The following is a 26,566-nucleotide window of genomic DNA, read 5'->3' on the forward strand; positions in this document are numbered from 1 at the left end:
AATCCACGAGCTTGTTTCTTTTTTTCATCTTTGAGGATTTTCTGGAGACTTTTTTTCCTGTTGTTCTGCTGCACGAGTAGATTTGAGAGCTTGGTTGAAGGTTCTTGAAGATGTTCTGCATCTTATCCGAGGCGGTTCCCATAAAGTTATTCTGTTTATCTGGATGTGGCGTTTTCAGTGGGAGAAACGTTTCTCACTCATCCAGGTGGCTTCTGCAGCCCCAGCTGACTGCAGGTTTCCCCTTATAAACAGGACATTTGCATACTGGAACTGTTGCATCAGGATGGGCAGCTGGTGTAAACTGTTGGCCAGAACATGCTGCTCATTGTGCAGAGAGCAAGCATCCTCTTTAAAACTCTTCCACGGTTTTCAGTGGACTGGTTATTTTTTGGTTGGATGCTGGACGGTGAGCACTGAGACCAGGACTGTGCTCATAATTGTGTGTGACATTAATGGGACTGTGACCGAGGTCATTCCCAGGGTGAAACTGTGCACGTGGACTAATACGGAGACATCCTAGGGTAAATACTCAGCTTTTGCACTGACACAGGCTTTGATAAATGAGGTGGGTGCAAGCAGACTTTCCTCAGCGTGACTTCATCTTAAAAATGGAAATGAAGTCAGAGGATCATCAATTTGACGCACTGGAGGAGATCAAATATGTACTGCAGAGTCACGTCCGAGAGAAATTATTTTTTAAATCTGCGTTTTTTCCCCTTCATTGCAGTCTCTAAACAAAACTGTTTGATCCTGTTCTAAAGGTTGCAGAGATGCGCGTGTGAAACCTGAAAGAAGCTTTTTCTATTTCATCCCAGCTGTTGCATTTTAACCCAATGACCTCTGATACACACCCTTAGTGAACACATTTAAAAATAACACAGACATGAAAATGTGACATGGATGGCATGAGTGTCAAAACCACTCTGGATTCATTCAGTGAGACCACAAATCAGTACGTTTTATAGACATGAGCCAGAATTTGAATTGTTGTCACGCCTGACTGACTCATGCTGACTTTGGTATTAACGCCTTCATTAAATCTTTTACTTGCAGTGTTCCCAACTAGCTGCGCCTTTTTAAAATTATTCCCACTGACTGAACACCCGAACTATAATAAATGCTCTGACACACTGTAATAACAAACGTTTTGTGCTTTATGCCGATGATTCTGGCGTCTGCAGGATTGAAGATGCTAAAACAGGGGCGTCCGACTCCAGGCCTCGAGGGCCGGTGTCCTGCAGGTTTTAGATCTCACCCTGGGTCAGCACACGTGAATCACATGAGTTCATTGGCATGTTGAGGAGGTCATCCAGCCGTTTGAATCAGCTGTGTTGGATCATCTGAGACCTGCGGGACTCCGGCCCTCGAGGCCTGGCGTTGGACAGTCCGGCACTAAAGTTTTGTCCGGAGCTTCTGTCACGACACGAAGCTGCACAGTGAAGAACAGTTCAGCACACTCTTACTCTGTAACTTGTTTATTTAACTTTACATACTGTATAAAGTGTTCTGTATATACACAATATACACGACACAGGTAGTGCAGGTTTTATTTTACAGGGCTGTCTGCTTACAGTTCACATTTTGCATGATGAATAATCCAGTGTTTAACATTCAGTCCTCTTCAGTTGGTGAAGCTCAGACCTGTTTGGTTCCCTCCCAGAACGGGTGCGACTCCTACAGGAGCCACACTGGACACGGAGCCTTCCTGTTGTGATGTAACAGTCCTGTGCCAGGCTGAGGTATGACTACCAGCCACACTGTGTGAGAGTACACACCACCACCCCAACATGCTTTGGAAACACTCGGCGCTGATGACATGTGGCATGTTATTATGCAAATCACCAAAGTTAATATGACCAATTTTCCTGCTTATGAAAGGCAATTTTTGTCACATTTCTCCAAACTGACTCAGGCACTTTCGCTGCATAACACCAGCAGTGTGTTTCCACACATCTCCTGCCAGAGCGACAACGGCGTCACTTCACAGGTTTGGGAATGAAAAAAGGGAAAAGGGAGAAAATAATAAACAGAGAAAGGCACTTGAGGGCAACAGACATGGCAGTGGGGTTCAAGTGGAAACAGGTTTGACGCATTTGAACATAAAAGCCTTCCCACTCTGCGCACCGGCATCTGGGCTGTCTCTTCTTGTTTTAACACTGATGTGGCGTGAAGCTAAATACTGTCAGAAGGCACGAGATCCAAACCGACGCTGAGACATTAGTGAAGATGTGGAGCTTCAAATTTGTGCAGAATGCATGTAAGTGCTGCCTAACAGCCGCTGCACGCTCACGATGTTTCTGTCCGTACATCGACGGCGTCCTCGCCGTGTCATATCCATCAGAATGTGTTAAAGAGCACCTTCCAGGTCGTCCACCCGTTCTACCTTTGTGCCTTTGAGCACCGAATGCTCAGAGTTGTTTCCAGATTGACAGATGGAGCTGCAGCAGCTTGTGGTGGTGAAGGTATGTCCTTACTCTCAGCTATGACACCAGCTTTGGTTGGTGACCAAAAGCATCCCATCAAAGCAGCAGAGCTCTTACGTCTGTGATGACGAGGTTCAGGTCGTCTCCTCTTCGGTGATGTTTTCTGGGCACGTCCAACCAGGAGGAGACCCCGTTGCAGACCCGGGACACAGCTGAGCTGTTCGGGAACGTCTCATTATCCTCACTTCCTGGAAGAACTGGAGGCAGCAAGGCATCATCAGTTTGTGGTGCCATGCTTACTAGTACCAGTACATTTTTAGGGAGGTGGAAATACGTGAAACTGGTTCTGGATTTGGCACGACGTTGGTGGAGGTTAAAGGTTAAAGATATGAGCCCTGAAAAGCTGCAGATCATCTCACCTACTCAGCTCAGACCGCCCCAAGTATTTGGACTGAGTAGGACTCAGTTTGATATATGCTACATATTAAATTATCAAACTTAATCTTATCAAGCACTGCAAATGACCTCAAGTTCCTCGAGGAACCAGGAGCCAGTGATGCTGCTTTGGCCAAATCTTCATCCTCAGCCCCTTTTTGAATCTGTTCCAGGATGTGAGATATTTGCTGACATGTCTCACCTGCTACAAAGATCTAAAACATCACTTTTTAAACAGGATTTTGTACGTTGTGATTTAAAGGGACTGTCCCAACCCATAAGTGCATACAGCCTGCAGTTCTCTTTATCTGGATGTTGATCGCCCGTCTGACTCTTGACAATAGTGGTAAGGAAGGTGCTTTTGCTGTGGCGTGGTCACGGTGCTGTTTGAAGGCTCGTACAGTAACTGCGAGGGAACCCATCGTAGTGTCTGCTCAACTTTATGATCCTCAACATTTAAAACTGTTTCTTGCACATGAGTCCAGTATGTCGCTGCTCCCACTCAGTGAGCTCAGCGTTATGCAGAAAGCTTCTCTTCTCATTTCCATTTGTCTCGTGTTAAAGACACGACTCGGGTCCGGGTGCTATAGCAGTCCGGTCCACAGATTGTAGCACGCGGTGTTAATTACAGACTCCAGGTGATGATACATGGACACCAGCTGAGGAGGGGGGCTGCTGCCGGCCTGCGGCTGCAACGGCAGCGGCTCCCGAAACACGACCTTTAAACTCTGCGGGAGGAAGATGAAATCTGAGAACTTTGCATGACTTTATTATAAGAAAAAATAAGTCAGACGTGTATAAGAACTCACAGTTTTTCCAGCTTGGTTGTCCAGAAATACCAGAACGAAGCAGTCGGTGAACTTTTGGTTCAGAACAGCCTGAAGTACAAAGACACGAGTGGACGTTAGCTGGAACGAGGTGAACAGGTGTGTGCAACACAAACGTCACCGTTTTAAAGTCTGTCTCCACAGATACAGAAGAAATATGTGTTACTGCAGTTCATGTGTTGGAGCTCTCACTCTGAGCTCGATGCTCCATCCTCTCGCCTGTAAGTCACTCGAGGTCTCTTTTACACTCTGACTCGACTGATCTAACAATCGAGTCTGAACGCGAGTGAGACTAATCAGTGTCGCATTACGTGTTGCAGGTGTTTCTAGCTCGAGTCTGCTAAATGGTCCCATTTGTGTCCAGAGAAATGCTACTAGAGACTAACGGAGCTGTGCTTAGAGATGACGTTTGGGGTCGTGTTTCCAATATTTTTTAAAGGGATCTCGATGACCCTGAGCATTAAAGGGAACGCCTTCATTTGGTTGTTGGCTGGTAACGTTTTGCTGCCCGTTTGTGAAGCCACAGCAGAGGGAAACTCATGGATACAGGGGCCTGTGGGTTTGCCACTTTGAACTCTTTTTTTCTCACCAGATACTGGATGCCGTTGTCGTCGAAGTGTCTGCAGCTCTGAGGGAAGCGACTGAGCAGGACCTTGATGAGACTCTGGTACCAGGCTGGACCCATGGTCAGGAAACAGTCCTGCAGCAACACGTTCACACTACAGTTACAACACTGACCATCAGAAACTTTCACTGGGTTTCACCTGCAAAGTCAAATATTCAAGCTGCAGATGTATCATTTAAAAGCTCCTCCTTTAACTAACAAAATCCTGAAGCCTCCTGATGTGTTAGGAACATTTACCTCCCATTCACAGCTCCTGCTAACATGTATGTGCGAGCTGATGTTTGATCTGCAGGTCACCTGCAGCTGGCTGAGGTCACAGCGAGAGCCTGATCACCTCCAAATGTTTCTCATACTGTGGGAGCACCGATGCTTAGCTGTGTGCTGGTGTTGCTTTGCGTTTCAAATGACAGGGTGTCGAGCTGCTGGCGGTTCATTTGTGTCGAGCTGTGGTCTTAGTAATCAAGGTGTTTGGTATTGCTGATGTTTGATGGTCATAACTGAATCTTGATTTTAAGGCTAAAATTAGAGTCTCACCAGCTGCGGGTCGATTTCCCCCACTGATCGGCTCTGCACAGCCTCCAGCAGCTCCTCCAGCTCGCTGAACGACAACTTGGCCAGCTTCAGTTTATCCAGGGCCACATGCTCGCCGTGGAACAGCCTCCTCCACAGGTTGTCCCTGCGGCAGTGACCCATGGCCTGCTCCACGCTGATCTGGATCTGTCTGCGGGCAGACGCCACCTCGTTGTTGAGAAGAGGGAACAGAGGGGAGGCGTAGAGGAGCCCCTGAGCCTCTGGTCCACCGCCTGTCAGAGGGTAAAACTCGTTGCCATCACTTGGAGCCAAGGGTGCTGAAGCTTCAGACGAACCCTCCTCCCAGAGGTCCTGCTCAGAACCACGTGACCCAGAAGCCTCTGCTCGATCCTGGGAGAGCCGTCCCCCCAGCTCTCCGGGATCACGGTGGATCTGAGGAAGCTTCTTAAAGCGGCGCATGTCTGCAGTGAGGCGTGGGAATAGCTCCCGCTGACTGGTCATGATCACGTAGAAGCGTAGCCTATGAAAGGGGACGAGATGAGACTCAGCAAAAGTTTATCCAGTGCCTTCAGTGATGTACTGTTAACACATTTGTTTGGCCCGTGAAACGTCCACCAGTCCTCTTTAGGTTGTGTCAGGACATGTCAGATAAAACAAACATGGTGTCAGCCCAGATATGAGTAACTATCACACAGCCTCTGTGCTGCAGTCTGTAGATCTTACCTGAGCAGATGCCTCTCCCCGTCTGACTGCTCCTCAAACGGAGCAGCGTTGTGACACACCACCAGGGAAACATCGAAGTCATCGTGGTGGGGCAGACCGTCCAGATCCTTGTAGGAGCCCGAACTAAAGCAAGAGGAGCCAACAAAGGTAAAGTTAAGCCGCAGATATGAGGAGAGAAGGTTTATTCTGAGGGCAGAGCTGTTTCTCCACCTGTTCCACAGAGCCACCAGGGCATACTCGTGAAGGTCAGGCATCGCCTTCTTGTTGTCAGTGGCGACCGCAGCCTTCGACATGCGGAGCGGCTTCATGCCATACGTGCTGGCGTGGTCGGTGATGTAGTTGTAGAGCTGGTGAGCCGTTATCATCCCCGTGGAGATGGAGAAGCTCCCTGATTTACACAAGAATGACAGACGCTCAGAAGGACAAACACAGTTGTTCCTGTGCACACACAGAGCCCGAGAAGCTCTGATGGAAAAACAAATATCTGCTCATCGATCCAGAACGGCTCAGAGAGCGCTGCTGGTGACGCCCGAACGGAGGCGGGACACAGAGGGACTGAACTCGTCTTTCAGTGAAACAATTTCAAATATTTACTCTGAATATCATTTCAGTTGGTTTGCACTGACCACCAGAGGGAGCTGGAGAAGACGCTAAACATGAACACAAATTCACCTGAGTAGACTTCCAGTACTCGTGCTAGCAGAGGTTAGCGAATAAACTCTGTGCTAAATCAACCACAGGGGTGGGTGGGTGGGGGGGGGTAAGAGGTGGGCTAAAGTTGTTTATTTCAGAACAAAAAAAAAAAAATTCATGAACCATCACTGTGGATGATTCAGATTTACCTGTTTAGCTACAGGAGTTTAACCCAAACTTTGTTTGGAGTTTGGAATTTAATCCAGACCACTTCCTCCCAAAGGTCTCGGTGCACTTATTTTTTTCTGCACGTCTGCATAGTTTAAGCCAAGACAGCAGAGTTTGTTTTTTAAAATGACCACAACTTCCATAAACGTGCTGCGAATAACTTCAGTGAAGTCACAGCACACGGACACATTTTCAGATGCAAGTCTTTGTTAAATGAAGCTGGTGGAAAGACTTCATCTCATGTATCAGGGACCATTAGGTAAAAGGGGGAAAGTTGAAAGCCGGAGGCAAAGAATACAAATTAAAGTTATAACCTTGCACTTTTTAAGGTTGGATAAACCTAATCGCACCATAAAAATGGGGAATGCCATTCGCACTTTAGTGAGGACGTGCAGCTATATGGTGGATATAACTGGATCCTTAGTTTGTATTTCCCATCAGAACCAGTGTGTGTTTGTGTGGGCACTGACCCACAGTCCAAATGCTTCTAATCACATGATGATTTTTGGGCCTATTTTTCATTTGTCAGTTTGTTTTTTTTCTGGTCTTTGTTTCTGGTGAATTCGAGTTTTGTTCCCTTTAGTAAATGCTCTGTACACCGTTCACTGTGTTGCCATCTTTTGTTTACTTTCACTGGCTGCTCTGGCGGCTGCTGTAAATGTTGAAAAGCTAGAAATCATGGCAGAATCAAAAAAACATTATCATCATCATCACATGAGATTCGATGCAGTCAGCAACACCAGAATCACCTTGAAAGACGTGGTTGCGGCCGAACTTGGGGATGTCCGGGTGATGGGAGATGAAGTCGTCCAGGAAGTCGGTGAGCTGGTAGCCTTGCCTTAGCGTCATGTGGCAGCCGACCAGGTACTGGTGAACCACTCGCAGGTGGAAGTCGTAGCTGAAGGAGTGAACGTGCATGGTGTCCCTGACTTTATCACACTCCTCAGTGAAGAGCATGGAGAGCTGCAACAGAAGGTTGTGAGACGGTCATCACCAGGACAGCATGACTCACTGACACAGACGGGAAAAGAAGGAGGTACTCTAACTCCAAACTCAGTCAGTCTGAATACCTCTGCAAAACTGATCTGGCAGACAGCGCTAACTCTGAATGTCTATCTGTGCGATCAGCCATGTATGAAACTGTTTTGCATCTGAAGGGGAAGGACCTGCTGTTCCAGCCACTCCAACAGAGACTGCTTTGTACAGCACACCTTAAGGCCCTGCTGCACTGTGACTCCCATCGCTCCTTACTGAGAAGCTTTTGTAAGCAACTTTGATATCAATCAGATTCATAATAATATCCTTTTTAATTAAATCCAACATCAAAAGGGAGCTGACAAAAGCAATAATTGCAAATGCAAATGGCTGCAGTGAGAGGCTGTGCTGTGCAGTTAATTACAGCACAATAAGAGTTTACAAGGAGCTCTAATTGCTACTCCTGCTTTTACTTTGATCTGGACCATTTGCCTGGAACGTGCACAAAAGCAGCTTCATTATATCAAAGAGCCAAGAAAAGACTGCACAGCGTTCTGTAGCTACAGACTTTCATCTCTTCGCCGTCTGGAACCTTTTCCTGCCTCGACACTTGTCCAGAAACTGGCAAAAGGGCAGAAGACTTTCATCAGCACCCTCACCGCAGAGATAAGAATGAGGAAGAATATTCTTTTGCACACAGGAATGAAAAGATGAATATTAACTTTTCTCTCCCCAGCGGTGTTCCTGCAGTCTGGCAGACAAATTAAGTGTGACCTCCTGGCCTGTTATCTATGGAGCCTGGAAGCCAATGGGACTGCGCGGCTCTCCTCAGTTCATAGGTAGTTCCTGTGTGTGTGTGTGTGTGTCCTCCTTGCTATCACGCTAACATTTATTATTTCCTAACCTGTAATCCCAAATGGTTCATGTTCTAGTTAATTAAACACTCCGTGTAACTTTGACAAGAACAAATTGCCAGTTTGAGTCGTGGGGCTGCAGCTTGTCTCCTGTCAGCGGCACTCGGTGGAAGTGAAATTAATGACAGCGGCTGCATTGACGGGAGAAGCTGCAATCAGCGAGGTCATACAAGAAGAAGAAAAAGAAGAGAATACAAAGCAAGCTGATTGAAAGAAAGACAAGCAGAGCGACGAGAGGAAAGCTCTCACACTGTGACATCCATCGATGCGTCCCTGTGAGGCTCTGCATTTTCACTCCTGGAAAAAAGACTCACATTTCTGCAGTGGTACTATCACAATGCAGTGAAACCCAACAGGAGTAACAGCAGTTATCCAGCTGTGATGTGTGTATTACAACTGCAAATATACACTCACAGCCACTTTACCAGGTACACCTTTCCCCCTTCAGCACTGCCGTAGTGCTTTGTGGCACAGATTCGACAAGGTGCTGGCACCATTCCTCGTGGTTCACACTGACATGATAGTGTCACACGCATGCTGTAGATTTGAAGTCTCCTGTTACATCACATCCTAAAGGTGCTGTGTGGGATCAACACTTTGAACCTTTGATTACAGCAGAATCAGGTTCAAGAATCCAGTTTCAGATCATGAGAGTTTCCTGACGTGCCATGCTCTCCAGCTGGAAGACGGGTACATGGAGGAGATTCATCAGAGCAGATAAGCTTCCAAACTGTCCACTATTGGCGAGGCTGTGGAAATCGTAAGCCGTGGTCTCCTGGTTTTACCTGCACGCAGCAGCACTCTGTGTGGTCTTCTGCTGCTGTAGAGCTTCTCACTTGGTCTTTTTCAGGGATGCTGTTCTGCATACCTTGGTTGTAATGAGCAATTGACCGAGTTATTGTTGGCTTCCCATCAGCTAACAGGAGCTTGGCCAATCTCCTCTGACCACTGGCATTTACTGGACCATCCTCTGTAAAGCCTACAAGTGTCTGTGTTGAAAAATCGCACATTCATCACTTAAATAACATTTGCTGATGCTCGGATTGAACTTCGGGTCTTCTTGACTATGCCTACATGTCTACATGCATTGAGTTGCTGCCATGTGATTGGCCCATTAGTATTTGCAGTGTTGGTGTCTCTAATAAAGTGGCTGGTGAGTGTCTGATTCTCTGCTTATGTATTTAGTACCTGATTTTCTTAACCGTAACACCCTGAGGATATGTTAGTGTGAGTGTTGCAGTACGTTTGCTTTCTCTGGCTGCTTGGTCAGGTTTAGGCACAGAATAATTACATACATTACTAATAATTCAGAAGACCCTTATGAAGAGAACATCGAGGGAACAGTTTACCCTGCCCGGGATAGGGTTACCGGGGCCCCGCCCTGGAGCCAGGCCTGGGGAGGGTGCGTATGGTGGCCGGGTCTTAGTCCATGGGGCCCGGCCGGGCACAGCCCGAAGAGGAGACATGGGCCCATCCTCCCGCAGGCCCACCACCCGCAGGAGGCGCCATAGGGGTCGGGTGCATTGTGTGCCGGGTGGCAGCCAGGAGGGGAGGCCCTGGCGGACTGATCCCCGGCTGCCAAGACTGGCAATAAGGACATGGAATGTCACCTCTCTGGTGGGGAAGGAGCCTGAGTTAGTGCGTGAGGTTGAGAGGTACCGGCTAGATATAGTCGGGCTCACCTCTACGCATGGCTTGGGCTCTGGAACCAGTCTCCTGGAGAGGGGCTGGACTCTGTCTCAGTCTGGAGTTGCCCATGGTGAGAGGCAACAGGCTGGGGTGGGTATTCTAATATCCCCTCGGCTTGCTGCCGGTACGTTGGGGTTTTTCCCGGTGGATGAGAGGGTTTGTTCCCTGCTCCTTAGGGTCGGGGAACGGGCCTGACTGTCATCTGCGCTTATGCGCCGAGTGGCAGTTCAGAGTACCCAGCCTTCTTAGAGTCCCTGGGTGGGGTGCTGGAAGGTGCTCCACCTGGAGACTCTGTTGTCCTGCTGGGAGACTTCAATGCTCACGTGGGTAACGACATCGAGACCTGGAGGGGCGTGATTGGGAGGAATGGCCTCCCTGATCTGACCCCAAGCGGTGTTTTGTTATTGGACTTCTGTGCAAATCACAGTTTGGCCATAACGAACACCTTGTTCGAACATAAGAGTTTGTCCATAAGTGCACGTGGCACCAGGACGCTCTAGGCCGCAGGTTGATGATCGATTTTGTAATCGTATCACCAGACCTGCAACCATATGTTCTGGACACTCGGGTAAAGAGAGGGGCTGAGCTGTCAACTGATCACCACCTGGTGGTGAGTTGGATCAGGTGGCGGGGGAGGACGCTGGACAGACCCGGTGCACCTAAACGCATAGTGAGGGTGTGCTGGGAACGTCTAGCAGAGGCCCCAGTCCGCGAGATCTTCAACGCACACCTCCGGCAGAGCTTCAACAGCATTCTGAGGGAGACTGGGGACATTGAGTCCGAATGGACCATGTTCAGCGTCTCCATTGCCGAAGCTGCTGCATTGAGCTGCGGCCGCAAAGTGGTTGGTGCCTGCCGTGGTGGTAATCCCCGAACCAAATGGTGGACACCAGAGGTGAAGGGAGCCACCAGGCTGAAGAAGGAGTCCTACCAGGCTTGGTTAGCCTGTGGGACTCCGGAGGCAGCCGACAGGTATTTACAGGCCAAGCGGAATGCGGCTCGGGCAGTGGCTGAAGCAAAAACTCGGGTGTGGGAGGAGTTCGGAGAGGGCATGGAAAAAGACTTTCGGACTGCCTCGAAGAGATTCTGGCAAACCGTCAGGATGGGAAAGAGGTGCTCTACCTGCACTGTGTATAGTGCTGGCGGAGCGCTGCTGACGTCGACTGAGAAAATTGTCAGGCGGTGGAAGGAATACTTCGAGGACCTCCTTAATCCCACTGACATGTCTTCCGAGGAGGAAGCAGAGTCTGGGGATGAGGGGAATGACCCGCCAATTTCCGGGGGCGAGGTCACTGAGGCAGTTAAACAACTCCTTGGTGGCAGAGCCCCTGGTGTGGATGAGGTCCGCCCCGAGTTCCTGAAGGCTCTGGACGTTGTAGGGCTGTCCTGGTTGACACGCCTCTACAATGTTGCGTGGAGATCAGGGGCAGTACTCCTGGACTGGCAAACTGGGGTGGTGGTCCCCATCTTTAAGAAGGGAGACCGGAGGGTGTGTTCCAAATACAAGGGGAATCACACTCCTCAGCCTCCCTGGGAAAGTCTATGCCAGGGTGCTGGAAAGGAGAGTTCGTCCGCTAGTCGAACCTCGGATACAGGGGGAACAATGTGGTTTTCGTCCTGGTCGCGGAACACTGGACCAGCTCTTTATCCTCTCAAGGATACTCAAGGGCGCATGGGAGTTTGCCCAACCAGTCTACATGTGTTTTATGGACTTGGAGAAGGCATTCGACCGTGTCCCTCGGGGTGTCCTGTGGGAGGTGTTGCGGGACTATGGGGTGTCTGGCCCATTGCTACGGGCCATTCGATCCCTATACAACCGTTGCAAGAGCTTGGTTTGCATTGCCGGCAATAAGTCGGATTTGTTCCTGGTGGGTGATGGGCTTCACCGGTTCTGTTCATAATTTTTATGGACAGGATTTCTAGGCGCAGCCAAGTGGCGGAGGGCTTTCGCTTTGGTGGCCTCAGAATCTCATCTCTGATTTTTGCGGATGATGTGGTTCTGTTGGCTTCATCGGTTCCTGCCCCAAGTGGAGGAGTTCAAGTATCTCGGGTTCTTGTTTGCGAGTGATGGGAGAAGGGAGCCGGAGATCGACAGACGGATTGGGGCTGCAGCTGCAGTAATGCGGACGCTGCACCGGTCCGTCGTGGTGAAGAGGGAGCTGAGTGTAAAAGCTCTCAATTTACCAGTCGATTCCAGCATGTCCCACCGGGAGGAGGCCCCGGGGCAGACCCAGGACACGCTGGAGAGATTATCTCTCGGCTGGCCTGGGAACGCCTTGGTGTTCCCCCGGATAAGCCGGAGGAGGTGGCTGGGGAGAGGGAGGTTTGGGCCTCTCTGCTCAGGCTGCTGCCCCCGCGACCCGGCCTCGGATAAAGCGGATGAAGATGGATGGATGGATACTAATAATTATCAAATACTCAAACTTAAGACAGATCATTTCAAAATCTAAAAAAATCTTTTTCAGCTCACGATAACCTAATAATCACAATCTGGATGACCACACAAGCTTGTAAAGTTTGTGCACTTTCAGTGATTTATTTTCATCCTTTGACCTTTTTCTCCTATAAACTTTTTTTTAATGATTGTTTTAAAATCTAGAATATAATATTTAAACAAACTCCTTGTGGCCGCACCCTCACAGCCTGCACTTTGCAACCTACCATTATACTGTTAATTAATACTCGACTCAAGCTCATTTAGCTTTACATTACAAAGAAAATATATCAAAATAGTCTGAAAATATTAGAAGAAAAATCAATGAAATGAGTCATTGATGGCATGATTCAATTGTAGCTACCATCACGCTGCTAAACATGCAGCATTTAAGCAGAAGTGGCCCAATAACTGAGCCTTGGGGAACAACATATACTTACTCAGACATACAGTTATAAACACCCAGTGGTCACTAACAATTTAAATGAATTAATAGTTCTGTATAAATTCTGTATAATAGAAATTATACAGAATTTTCCAGTATTGTATCTGTAGCAGCGGAGCAGCAGAAGCAGCAGTTTACATTCTGTGTAATTCAAAGACTGAACCTTCACACATGAACACAGACCCTAGCTCCAATCACCACCTGGCTGCTAAAGAAGAGGAAGAAGAGGAAGGGCAAAAGAAAAACATGGTTGCATAAAAAATTAGCTCCAACACCCAAAACACCAAACCAACAACCACAGAGAAGACAGCCTGTTGAAAACAGAAAAGGAAAAGAAAATCATAGAGGTGCTTGGCCCTCACCTGATCCTCAACACAATCAGGTATAAATGCATCATTTTTATTGCATAACTTAAGTCTGAGTCCCTGCCTTAAGCTAAAGATGCGTTTTTACAGTCAAGCTGTAGTTTGCAGCAACAGTAGCTCCCACAGTGCACTTGATTTAACATTAAACCCAATCATTCCCACAGAGACAGGCAGGTAAACTTGAAAGGAAAGAGACCAGGACTGATGAGAGCAAGCATAGAGTGGCGAAGAGGGGTGGAGCCTGATTGTAGTGAGACACCCCTCCCTTGAGAATGGCTGGGACATACCGCACAGTCAGATACTGGTGTGGCATCTGGAAACGGCTTGCAACGAGGTTTGGTGAGGAGGCTGCCCTGATGGAGAGATGACATGAGGTGGGACTAGGCAGACACAGAGACACAGACAGATGGATGGAAAGGAAGACTGAAGATGTGCTAAGAGATCAAATAAAACCATTTCAGACTACAAATATCCACATTACATACACACTCTAGAACTGTGGACTTGGATGTGTTTATTGTTTTTAGTGTGACACTAACCAGCTAAACACTCAGTTAATCTGACTAGCTGATAGTCACAGTAATATGCATCTTGGTTAGTAGGAAACTACTTGTGGATAATACGACTTCAGTAAAGCATCATAAGACTGATATATCCATCGATCAGCCCCAACATTAAAACCACCATCCTGTGGTTAAGCTGCACATCCTTCTGTTGGCCTCAGGATCAGGTTAGTTCCCACAGATGCACCGTCAGACTGGGATAGGCGTGTTAGGAGGCCAGCTCAACGACCTGGGCTTGGACTTATAATAATCACATGATATGTGGTTCTAATGTTGGGCTGATCCATAGCTGTTAGCAAACTTTACGCTTCATTCATTAAGTTGGTGTCACTTCACTAACAAGCTGCCTGCCTATTTCTCAGTATTTACCAGAACACTGTCAAAGCAGTAACACATTAAGTTTAATGCACGCTGCTGTAAACCCCAAATACTAATGCAACTAATTTGTGTTTATTTATAAAGACATTTTATACTGACAGCACTAACAAGTGCTAACGAATGAATTACCACAGTCCTCGTCCTGAACACCGTCTGAAACTTTGCATGTGTGCTGGGCAATTAAATTCACTGATGATCAGAGGAACACGAGAAACAATATTTGAACAAATTAAAGTAGAAAAAAATCTGCATCTTAAAATGGAAAAGATTCCACAGTATTTTCACATTTAGGAAAAACACGGGGAAGAGTTCGTTTCTGCATGCAGCCTATTATGATGGCGTATTGAAACACTGTTCCAGACGCATTTTTCACCTCTTAGATCTGAATAAAAAGACTGAAACTATTTACTCTGATATTATTGTCTCAGGCACAGATCAAGCCCACCTTCCAATCAAATCTTTTTGCTTATGAGGGACATCCAATGAGGAGAAAGATGGGAGGTTTTGTCAGACGGATGATGAACTGAGGGGTTGCACTGATATTATTGATATTAACAAGGCTTATTCTGCAAATCATGCAAAGCTACTGTAACAGAGCCAAAGGACAAAGGCTGGAAATAAACGGGTCCCCTTTAATGTGGCCAGCATGAACATTCATTCTTTTTATATCTGTGTGTTTCTCACATGTCAACAAGTCTCCTGTTTAAAGTGTTTCAGCAACATCGTCATTTAAATGTAAATCATATTCTAAACTGTTTAAAATTATCTATTAATTAAGAAGCAATTCATTGCTTTTGTGTATAATGTTTGGGCCAATGTGAAGAGCCACTTCAGAACGTGCTCTCACCTGTAAATACTGACTGCAGTTATGACTCCCTCCCTAACACAGGGAACACATCTCTGGGCTTTACAGAGATAATTCATTTTAAACATAAAACACATTGTTTACGCTTAATTTACTCAATGTCAAGCTTTTTGTTGAGGATTTATGGACATCTTTAATTCACAATAGCTGCAGCGAATGCACCTTTCTTCCTTTCTCAACACTTAAACCCTTTGGCCTCCCCACTGTGCTTAGAGGCACAGGCTCTTTCAACACAGTCAACCTCTCACATCACTTTGTAGACATCCTGACAACACCACCGGGAGGGAAACAAACAGCATGACATCTTTCAAAACATCTTTCTCTGCCTTCGTCACATCAAAGTGCACCGACCCCCTAATCTGAAAATGGATCAGTCACAAGTGGGAGAGATGTTCACCTAATATAGAAGCAGAACAAGGACCGAAGCTGCTGGCACTCGGGATAAGAGCTGAATCTTCAAGGTCAGAAATTCTTCAAAAATCCATAAACAGAAGTGAAAAAGCACCTCTGCTCATGCACAGAACAAACAATCGCAGCTTTGTGCACAAGGGAACACCATGAAGTTGTACTTTGGTACTTCCTGTGAGCCATCCTAAAGTAGAAATGGCATTTATACAAGATAGAGGACATTTCATTTAAGAAGTCTATATAAACAAAGTTTAGCAGAACTAATGGCGATTAGCTTATGTTGTCTTTTTTTATTGAATATTGCTGCGTCTAACTTGGCTTTAAAATTCATGCCTAAGCTACAAGGCAGATTAATGCAGGTCTCATTATTTCCCTTCACGTTTACACGTCCTGTTACTCGATATAAAAACTGATGGTTTGATTCATGACTCCACCCAGAAGTATTCTTGTAGGATTTTCATTTATTAATTTATTTTTTTTATCTCTGGTTGCCGCTGGTTACCTTTTCTTCATGTTTTCCTGCTCCTGTCTCCTTCACAGTTAAATTTTCCACTGACACCATTTCTGATCATGTAGTCTTGAATCCTCCATTTATCTAATTTCCTCAGTATTTTTAAGAACACACTGCACACCATGCCAGGCACCACCCCAGTGTGCGGTTTAAGCTGCAGCTGCTCTAAAACAGCAGTATTGCTCATTAAAATCCTTTTTGACATATTTCTGTAATAGTTAGTCCACCACTATGTGCAAGTTCTTTCATCTAAATGATCATTTTTCACCAAAAAACAGAAAAAAATAGTGAAGTATATTATGATCTTTATAAGACGCCAAATTACAGATAAATACTTGATTAAATAACCATAAAGAAGTCCAGTGTGCCAGTTGTTATCTGCCTTAAAAAATAACATAATTGTTTGGTTTTAAACTTTGATAAATTTCTAAAATATTTGCATTTTTTGATTTTATCACAGTGTTTGTTATTATGTAATAAATGCATTCGTATGCAGCTAACAGCTCTTTGAAAATACATTTTTGGAACAAACCCCGCATGTTGCACAGATTCAGCTGCAGTAACAGCTGTACAAGTGTAAGGCAAGTTTATTTACAGCAAGGTGATTCAAAGCGCTTTACAGAGACATTAAAAAACAAAAACAAATAAAAAGCATGAAAAAAATGTAAGTTTTGAAATTTAAGCTTAAAGTGTGGATTTGGTGCTTTATTCAAATGCAGCTGAGAACAGGTGAGTCTTCAACCTGGATTTAAATAAACTGAGTGTTTCAGCTGATCTGAGGCTTTCTGGGAGTTTGTTCCAGATATAAGGAGCATAAAAGCTGAATGCAGCTTCTCCATGTCTGGTTCTGACTCTGGGAACTGATAAAAGACCGGATCCAGATGACCTGAGGGATCTGGATGGTTCATACTGGGTCAGGAGGTCATTGATGTATTTTGGTCCTAAACCATTCAGAGCTTTATAGGCCAGCATCAGAACTTTAAAGTCTATCCTCTGACGGACAGGCAGCCACTGTAAAGACCTCAGAGCTGGACTGATGTGGTCCACTGTTTTGGTCTTAGTGAGGACTCGAGCAGCAGAGTTCTGAATGAGCTGTAGTTGTCTGACTGATTTTTTAGGTAGACCTGTAAAGATGCTGTTACAGTAATCAAGCCTACTAAAGATGAATGCATGGACTAGTTTTTCCAGGTCCTGTTGAGACATCAGATCTTTTATCCTTGATATATTCTTGAGGTGATAGTAAGCTGACTTTGTTATTGTCTTAATGTGTTTTTCTAAGTTTAGGTCTGCATCCATCACTACACCCACATTTCTCGCCTGGTTTGTGGTTTTTAGGTGTATAGATTGAAGTTCTCTGGTGACCTGTAATCGTTTTTCTTTGGCGCCAAAGACTATTACCTCAGTTTTGTTTTTGTTTAGCTGGAGAAAATTGTGGCACAACCAGTCATTGATTTCCTCAATGCATTTACCAAGAGCCTGTACAGGGCCTCGGTCTCCTGGTGACATTGTGATATATATTTGTGTGTCATCTGCACAGCTGTTTATGTGATATGTCAAACAAACAACGCTGATTCATCCTTTGAGTTTAGTAACTTTTGTATGTTTGAATGATTTATAGTGAAGCTGCCAAAAACTAAAAGGATGCTCCTCTGACGCTGGACCAGTACAACAACTAATGATGAGAGGATCAAAAGGCTGTTTGATCATCCTTTTGTTCCTAAAACTTGGAAAAGGTTCCACCTGAATTATTTCCAAAGTACTTTTGTTGTTACTTTGACTCTGGTTTCTTCAGGCTGTGTTGTAAGCATATTATTTTATGCATCAGACAATAATACATTTGATAAATAATGCATCTTTAGATTAAACCACGTGGAGTATGCTCTAACAGACGAGGTGAAATGAGATGGGAAGTGCAACATGGCTGATAGTAAAATACTGTCAGGGGGCCGAGCTGCAGGCTAAAGCCACACATTGTCAGAAACAGTCCACCAATGTTGAATTTGCTTTAACATATTTGGCGTCCAGATTGATGGCAGCAACTGTCACTCGTGCATGATCGGAGGAGACCTCACAGAGAGGAGAACTTGGACTTATTTCTCCCTTCAGCTAAACATCAGCAACTGTTAGAAACAGCGGGTCTGAAACTGGAGGCAAATTTAAATAAAAATAGAAATAAATAAAAACCAGCTGACTGTTTGCAGAACTAAACAGCTCTGCAAACAGTTGAATTAACACCCACTTAGATTGAAATGGGCTTTTAAAAAGTTCCACTTCACTTTGTCGCTAAAAGCAGGCAGGCCATGTGTGCCTGTTCTAAAATACTTTTCCTCCTTGCAGTAATACATGTTCGGGATGCACAGCATGAAACAGCACGGAGCGGCAGACCCAATGAAATCTGAAAAGTGACAGTGTGAAAAACACCCTGGATGGTGAAAGTACTGGAGCAAAGTGATTTTCTTTCCAGATGAACAGTCGCTGCTGGACAGCGTCAGGATTTCATCTTCACAGGCAGTTACTCAAAACATGTGAACTCAAAACAGAAAATATACACACCTATGGATGGAAACAACAAACAGCTGTTAGCTTTTATGTGCAGATCAAGAAAATGCGGATATATTTTTAAAAATCATTTGTGATTGAATCCTGTTTCAGAATTTTACAGCCGCTCTGTCTGTTCATAAATAAAACACATTTAAAACGAAGACAAGACTAAAGCTCGGGACTTGTAAGACACGAATGCTGTTATTAGGTCCGATTCTTTATCGATCGCCTCAATATTTCCAGATTCATGTTTCATTATCTGAGTCTCAACAGAAAGAAAAAAAGCTTCATTGTTGCTGCTTCTCCGACACCAGCTTGATGCCATTTTTATGCAAATATCAGAACATAACATGCCAGCACTGATAAAAGGAGTCGATAAGCTTGGAGGTGCACGAGTCTGCAGAACTGGAACATTTGGAGCAGTTTCTTGTTTCCTCCCTCTGTGGCTGAGAAGTTTAGTTTAGTTTCACGAGCCTAAAGGTGGGTTAGGCGAGTCCAGGAACATGTTTCTCATTTCACTGTGCTCCATGATGCTGTCCCTGCAGCTGAGACTGCCTGTGGTTGTCCTGTGACAGCACAGACAGCAGGATAAACGCAGGACAGCGGCACCATTTTTACTTAACACTACAACACAAATTTGTCCACTCAACTCAATTTAAAGTTGAGAGACTGCTGCTTACACAGGAAATAGTGGGACTTCCACAGAGAGTCTAAAACAACCAGAATGATTGGTCAGAAGTGCTCGACAGGATCACTTCCTGAACTGGCTGATGTCCTTGCTACTGTACTGTGTTTTGAATAAATGCCACTTTCACTGACCTGTTGCTCTTCTTGCTGACATTCTACTTTGGTTCTTGTGTCCACACATCCTCTGGAGGAAGCTTGTGTCGTGCTTTTTCGCAGACTCGCATTATTTTGCTCGTGGCCGTAGGCAAAGGTGTGATGCTGACTGCCATACAAATCTACAGTTCTGCCTTCATACTCTGTCTTTACCACAGGGTACGGTTCTACTCTACTCTACTATGTGAAGGCCTTGAAATACTACATCTCCTTCACAGGTGCAGCAACCTTCTGAGTGGGCTCTACCTGCTTCCAGCTGATGGCTGAATGATGCAGCGGTCCTCCACCCAGCCTGCAGACAGACATTATTGCCTACATGCTGTAGTTGTTTACTGTCACCAAGAGAAACGTGCCCCCTGCAGTCTCCCGTGTGAGCTTCTCCTGCTGTAGGTTTTTTAAATCTTAGGTGTTTTTGTTGTACTGCTGCACTGACACTCATTTTTTGTTCCAGCACATTTCCCATGAAACCAGCATTGAATCTACACACGTCATCATCCACATCAGGCTACATACTGTTGGGTCATTGGAAGCCAGCATGCCTGCATTTGTTACTTACCGCCATGATTAAGCTCTGCATACACAGATACCTACTACTGCCACAAATCCTGTACCATAAAAGGGATTGGAAATTTAGCACTTTCAAGTCTGAGGCCTCAGACTTGAAAGTGCTAAATTTCCAATCCTAGGATCCTCCCACTTAGAGGTCAATGAAACCAAGATAAGCAGGTCATCTGCTAAAAGCTAGCATAGATAGATGCTCTTCAACCTGCAGCTTCTGTCCATGAAAGCTATGAAGAGAAGTGATGTCAGAGAGCAGCTTTGGCTCCAACAACGAGTGTTTGAATAGCTGTAGCCTGTTTGGTCACTGCAGTGTAGTTTCTCATAGATGGTTACGGCCGACACTTTTAAGTTGCGCCACCTTATGATGACAAATTTACCCTAGTTGGACCTGACATGACTAGTAGATGTGAATTAACAGTGGAGGTTATTCTGTCTCAGCCAGAGGATTATTTTCAAATAGGTATCTGCTTCTTATTTATTAATAAGTATGTTTCTGCTCACGGTGGATAAACAGACAAAGGGTGGAAATTACATCGGACGAGAAGTAAAGAAATGGGCGAACACGCTGTAAACCAGACTGAACAGCTGCTGTTGACCACGTGGCTCTTAAACTGCATCAGAGCAATAATAATATTCAACTGCAGCACGAACAGAAGAGGCAAAATAACACTAAACTACAGTAAAGCTAGCATAAAAGCTACGTGTGGTTCGCCTCTTCCCATCATGCTGTCAGGAACTGGCTGCTTCAAATGATTATTTTATCTTATTTTTTATTTTGCTTTACTGCTAACAGCTGGGAAAATGTAGTCAGAGTGATAAAGTCTACATGTCGACTCACGTGAGGCACTAATGGTGTGAAGGGCTTCAAAAAATGTGGTTTTTAAACAACTCAGACTACAAGGAATTTATTCAGCATTTATATTGAAAGAGTTTAGGTGTTTTAAAAACGGCTTTAATTTCAAGTATATCAGTTCCTACAAAAACTGATTTAAACAAAGATTTAAGGATTTAAATTTGACTGAGCCCATGATCATAAAGAGCCCAGCAGCCCAACACCAGTCAGAACCCCAAACCTACATGATGCACACAGATCGGCACTCCTGCCCTCCCACTGTGATCATTTGTGTTCTGGTTTGTGTTTCCTTTTCGCTCTTTTATGTTCTTGTTGAGGACACGGAGCTCAGTGTTGTGTGTCCACACAGCAGTGCAGATCAGTGTCAAGCATTTACCTGCGAGTTGACGGTCTGGCCCATGGGAATACGGGAACACTCCAGTGCATACTGCTTCACACAAAAGTAACAGCCCTGGTGGAGTGACACAAAGACCACAAGGTTACTCAACACCAGAGTAAAATAATCCGTAAGACTGCACACAGGGAGTCAATGTGCTGTTTTTCAGGAGAGCTGAAGGCTTGTATGTGGAAAAAATCTATCCTCACCATCACAACAAACAATATGTCGAAAGGTCAAAACGTTTCACGTGTAGCTAAGGATGAGCAAACGGCAAAAACAAACACATAGTGCCAGGATATCAGACCACACACACAGCACGGGGCCAAACGCACAGCGCTGCGACGACAACATCACAGCAGTGATTACCCACTCCTCCCACTCTCAGTAATAGGTTTTGGCAAACACTGTGGCTTATTTCACTCGTCTCACACCAGTTGTGTTCTGTCTCGTTGTACGTTAAGTGTGGGACACAGTAAACAAAAAGGTTGCCATAACAACCTGGGAGGAAGACCTTAGCTGAACACGACTGAAGGCCTAAAGAAAGATGCTAGTGTGGGAAACGCCAGTTACTCAGTGGGACCCACGATGCAGGCTGATACTGATTCACTCTGAGTGTTTGCAGTGGCAGCGCTGCTGACACTGAGACACTGACCACAGGTACAAATGCTTTACTGGGGATGCTCGAGAGCACTCTGGCAGCACAGCGTTTCACTGTCTGACACACTCCTATGATACAGAAGTACCTGACACCAACTGCCTGCTGTAGACGCACTGCAAACAAAAAGTTCCTCCAAGCATTATTTCCCTTTCACTACTGTAAGAGTTTGGGGCTTTAAGCAGGTCATTACTGTTGAGTGCTACCAGTAGGATGTGGCTGTTGGTCAGTGTGTCGTGCTCTCCTTCGCAGGAATTTGACAGCAAGGTGAAAAGTGACACCAAGCTCAGCGTTTTTATCTGAAGTTGAACACTTTTCGACTTGCTCAGCACCTCTTCTCTTCTCACTGCTGCCTTTTTTAGCATCTTTCAACACTGCAGCAGAACCAACACGACCAGAAACAAAGTGTTAGAAATGCTGGCGTTCAGACCGGATCTCTCCAGGATGAACAGAATAACTGTGAACTTTGGAAACGATCCCCATCAGCGTCACATGGACCTCGTCTGAACAGCCAGTTGGCCGCTGATCGCTGTGACCCATCATCCCTTTAACTATTTAACTTTTAACCATCACATTAGATTTTTAATCATTATCTAAACTAAACTGTTCGCCTGTCTCAAAGAACTGAAAGAATCATACCACTGTGATTTTAGCACATACAGTGTATTAGTGAGGACAGCGCTTCTCACCTGAAAAGCCAGTTCCATCAACACGATTCCTCCTGGCAGCGCCCTCTGCAGGTGATATGCGGTGGTCCCAGACGCCGCAGTCTGAAGGTCACAACAGTCACAGTTTGTAACTGTAACATTTTAAATGCGCACCACCTTTATGTGTAGCATAGTACTACTCCAGCACCCTCATCAACACTAATGTTATAATGGTAGATATTCTTTATTGTAACACAATATTGTTTCTAAAGATAAGATAACCTTTATTAGTCCCACACGTGGGAAATTTGTTTTGTCACAGCAGGAAGTGGACAGTGCAAAAGTTATGACGCAAAAATTAGAATACAATAAGAATAAATACAGTACACAGCTGTACAGAATAGAATAAAATAAAATACTATATACAGTAGAATAAAATAAAATAAATATACAATAAGATAAAAATAGAATACGAATGCTATATACAACTGAGTAAAAATACAACGATGCCAGAAAAGATTATTGCACTTAGTATTATTGCATATGTATGGATGTGTGTGCTTGATCAGTTAAAGTCTTTATTATGGAGTCTGACAGCAGTGGGGAGGAAAGACCTGCGAAATCTCTCCGTCCCACACCGTGGGTGCCGCAGTCTCCCACTGAAGGAGCTGCTCAGTGCTGTCACAGTCTGCTGCATGGGGTGGGAGACGTTGTCCATCAGGGATGACAGCTTAGCCGCCGTTCTCCTGTCACTCACCACCTCCACTGGGTCCAGAGGGCATCCTAGAACAGAGCTGGCCCTTCGGATCACCCTGTTCAGTCTCTTCCTGTCCCCAGCAGAGATGCTGCCGCCCCAGCAGACCACGCCATAAAAGATAGCAGAAGCCACAACAGAGTCATAGAAGGTCTTCAGGAGTGGGCCCTCCACCCCAAACGACCTGAGTCTCCGCAGCAGGTACAGCCTGCTCTGCCCTTTCCTGTAGAGGGCGTCTGAGTTATGAGTCCAGTCCAGTCTGTTGTTCAGATGAACACCAAGGTACCTGTAGCTGTCCACAGCCTCAATGTCCATACCCTGGATGTTCAGTGGTTGCAGTGGAGAATGCTTGTGCCTGCGGAAGTCTACCACCAGCTCCTTGGTTTTACTGGCGTTGATCTGGAGGTAGTTCAGCTGGCACCAGTCCACAAAGTCTTGGGTCAGACCTCTGTACTCCCTGTCGTCCCCATCAGTGATGAGGCCGACTATTGCAGAGTCATCAGAGAACTTCTGCAGGAAGCACTGGGTGGAGTTGTGGGAGAAGTCTGCAGTGTAGATGGTGAAGAGGAACGGAGCCAGAACCGTTCCCTGTGGGGCCCCCGTACTGCAGACGACCCTGTCCGACACACAGCCCTGAGTCCTCACATACTGTGGTCGGTCGGTGAGGTAGTCCAGGATCCAGGTAGTGAGGTGATGGTCCACTCCAGAGTTCTCCAGCTTGTCCTTCAGAACCGAGGGAAGAATGGTGTTGAAGGCACTGGAGAAATCAAAGAACATGATTCTCACAGTGCTTCCAGCGGTCTCCAGGTGAGCGAGGGAACGATGTAGGAGGTGAATGACGGCATCATCCGCTCCAATGCCAGGCTGGTAGGCAAACTGAAGTGGGTCCAGTGATGAGCTTGTTAGGCGCCGAAGCTGAGCCAGGACCAACCGCTCCAGGGTCTTCATCAGGTGGGATGTCAGAGCCACCGGCCTGTAGCTGTTGAGGTCCTTGGGGCGTGAAGTCTTTGGCACTGGTACAACACAGGAGGTTTTCCAGAGCTGTGGGACTCTTCCCAACCTCAGGCTCAGGTTGAAAGCAACAAACTGTTCCCGCTGTGTGGACTGACTGCTGTGCAGGTTTGGAAAGCAAAGGGAAGGACTGATATCAAAGCGAGGGCTGTCATCTCAGCCTAATGGGATTTAGGTCTTATTTATGCACATATGTGGTGTGGACCTCCATCTGTGCACAGAGGCTTTCATGGTCTCCGAAACACCAGGGTGCATCCAAACAAAGCATTCAGTGGAGGGGGGGGCAGCACCAAACGTAGCTATGCTACCGAGCTCCTCGAAGCTGACGAACATGATTATTGTGCTCTTGCTTCCCACAGGTTTGAAGCCATCTGCCCGTCTCTCCGCTGTTTCACAGAAGGCTCATCTAACCTGTAGAGACGTCCGTCAGGTTCATGCTGCCCCAGTGGAGCCAACGTGCTTGCTGCAAGAAGCATGCGATGTCACAGGAGGCACACCTTCACTCCGCATTATGTTTTTGTTTGACAAAAACCCACCGGTGTTGGATTCGATCATTATCCAGTCAGACGTCCCTGCCGTGGATTAGCTCAGACATAAACAAAGCAAATAAACTTTCATGGCCTGATGTTGTGACATCACTCACAAGGAGACACTTAAAGGTCTTAATTTCTAATCTAAAAGCAAAGTTTTGTTTTAGCATCTCTGTAAATCTGCAGACATGGAGGGGGGCGACGAGTCAATAAATATGCAAACGAGTCCAAAGCTCTGTGTTGGACAGCATCACGGCACAGATTTGAAACTCCTGACTGATGCAGTGAGTGAAGGTCAGGTTGATCTTTGTGTGGCTGCAAAGCCAACAAACCATGCAGGTAACTTTCCAACTGCAGCACGTGAAAGGTCCAGTGCATAAGAGCAATTCAGACCTCAGCTTTGTAAATAAGAGACAGATGATCAGGCCTGTGGCTGATATTGTAAAATCTGCCACTGCGAATCTTTTTCATTTCTCTTTTTACGTAGCTGGCTGTGGTTTTCATGTTCAAATAGCAACGACATAGAAGGTGACGTCATTAAAAGCTGGGACAGAAGGGATCCGGATTTTCCGCCTGCTGTTGCAGGATCACAAGTGATGAAACTGAATTTTGTGATTTCTCACTGTGGCCTGTTTCAGGATGCAGGTGTGCATGTTAGTCTCACCCAGCAGGTAAACAGGTTTATATTTGCCCAATAAGACGTTACTGTGTCTGATTATGTGCAGCTGCTGGTGCCTAAACAGTGTGATTATTTACAATAAATACACACAATGAAAGGACAACATTTAAACCTGCGTCACATTTTGTTTCCTACTTTAAATCAGGCTGATGTTCCGTTAAATCGAGGAGAGCGTCCATATTTGCCAGGTGCTGAAGTTGTGCCACAGAGGAACTTTTTACACGCCATAACTCATTAAAGTTAGCAGCAATGAAAAGGTTACCACTGCCTGAGTACAAACAAAACAGCTTCTTGACCCCCTGAAGCAGCGCTGCAGTCTTTTTCCATTGTTGCATCATTACACACATGTTTACACCGTCTTTGGGAACTCGCATCTGTTTTTTAAAAATACAGAAAGATCTAAAACTGTCAACTTCTCAGCGTGCATGAGTACATGAGTCTTCCTCGAGTTTGCCTCACCACAGCTCAAACCATGGCTGTGGCAGCTCTTCAGTCAAATCTGATAAAAAAAGTTTAAATCAGACGTAGAGGAAATACCCGTCTCTGGAGATGCTGGAGACTTTAGTTTTACTGACACATTAGAAATTCACTGGACCCGTTTTCCCACAGCACAGTCTGACTTTATCCCCAAGTTTTGTGAATAAAAGAGCATTTTCAAGGTGAACACTAACCTTAGGGCTGTCCTCGCTCTTCTGCTTCACATAAGAAAAAGACATCCTGCCTTCTGATGACATAGAGTTCAACATGGCAGCACGAGCGCGGGCGATGCTGCAGGACAGGGGGTGGGGGTGGAGTGGGGGACAGGGGTCAGTAAAGATCTGCTTAAACTATAAAAAACCCAACAAAGGCTCATAGAGAGCCAGCAGCAAATATCCAAGCAGGAAGACAATTCAGTGCGAGTCACACACAGACTGAGAAAGTGACAGCAGGCAGGACGCTCAGGCTTCCTGCCTCAGTGGATGGAGGTCAAAGGTCAGAGGAGAATCAAAACATATGCGATTAGATGACTAATAGACAAGTATGACACACGACAGTGCGAGAGAAGACTGGCGGTTAATGATTCCTGATTGTCTTACATTTTACACACTAAAGGGAGAGAAAAAAACACCCGTTTACTAATTAAACAGTTTATGAAACTTGTTTA

General features: G+C 45.8%; 1 protein-coding gene across 14 annotated transcripts in view; it reads right to left on the reverse strand.

Moving 5' to 3' along the window:
* Positions 1-2,264: 2,264 nt before the first annotated feature.
* Positions 2,265-26,566, reverse strand: part of szt2 (SZT2 subunit of KICSTOR complex) — a 113,938-nt gene continuing 89,636 nt past the window's right edge. For 10 of the 14 annotated variants that reach the window (XM_080881671.1, XM_080881668.1, XM_080881670.1 and 7 more), the window contains 11 exons: positions 26,094-26,190; positions 22,491-22,571; positions 21,144-21,218; positions 13,535-13,600; positions 7,175-7,388; positions 5,775-5,952; positions 5,565-5,687; positions 4,845-5,361; positions 4,275-4,385; positions 3,668-3,736; positions 2,265-3,586 (listed from right to left, as the gene is read on the reverse strand). In XM_080881671.1, the coding sequence (XP_080737797.1) occupies positions 3,443-3,586; positions 3,668-3,736; positions 4,275-4,385; positions 4,845-5,361; positions 5,565-5,687; positions 5,775-5,952; positions 7,175-7,388; positions 13,535-13,600; positions 21,144-21,218; positions 22,491-22,571; positions 26,094-26,190 (1,675 nt within the window). In that variant the 3' untranslated portion in view covers positions 2,265-3,442. Of the gene's footprint in view, positions 3,587-3,667; positions 3,737-4,274; positions 4,386-4,844; positions 5,362-5,564; positions 5,688-5,774; positions 5,953-7,174; positions 7,389-13,534; positions 13,601-21,143; positions 21,219-22,490; positions 22,572-26,093; positions 26,191-26,566 lie in introns of those variants that run through there. The other 4 variants (XM_080881664.1, XM_080881663.1, XM_080881665.1 and 1 more) reach the window with 4 other exon arrangements.

Source organism: Rhamphochromis sp. 'chilingali', assembly GCF_963969265.1.
Source record: "Rhamphochromis sp. 'chilingali' genome assembly, chromosome: 5".
Lineage (NCBI taxonomy): Eukaryota > Metazoa > Chordata > Actinopteri > Cichliformes > Cichlidae > Rhamphochromis > Rhamphochromis sp. 'chilingali'.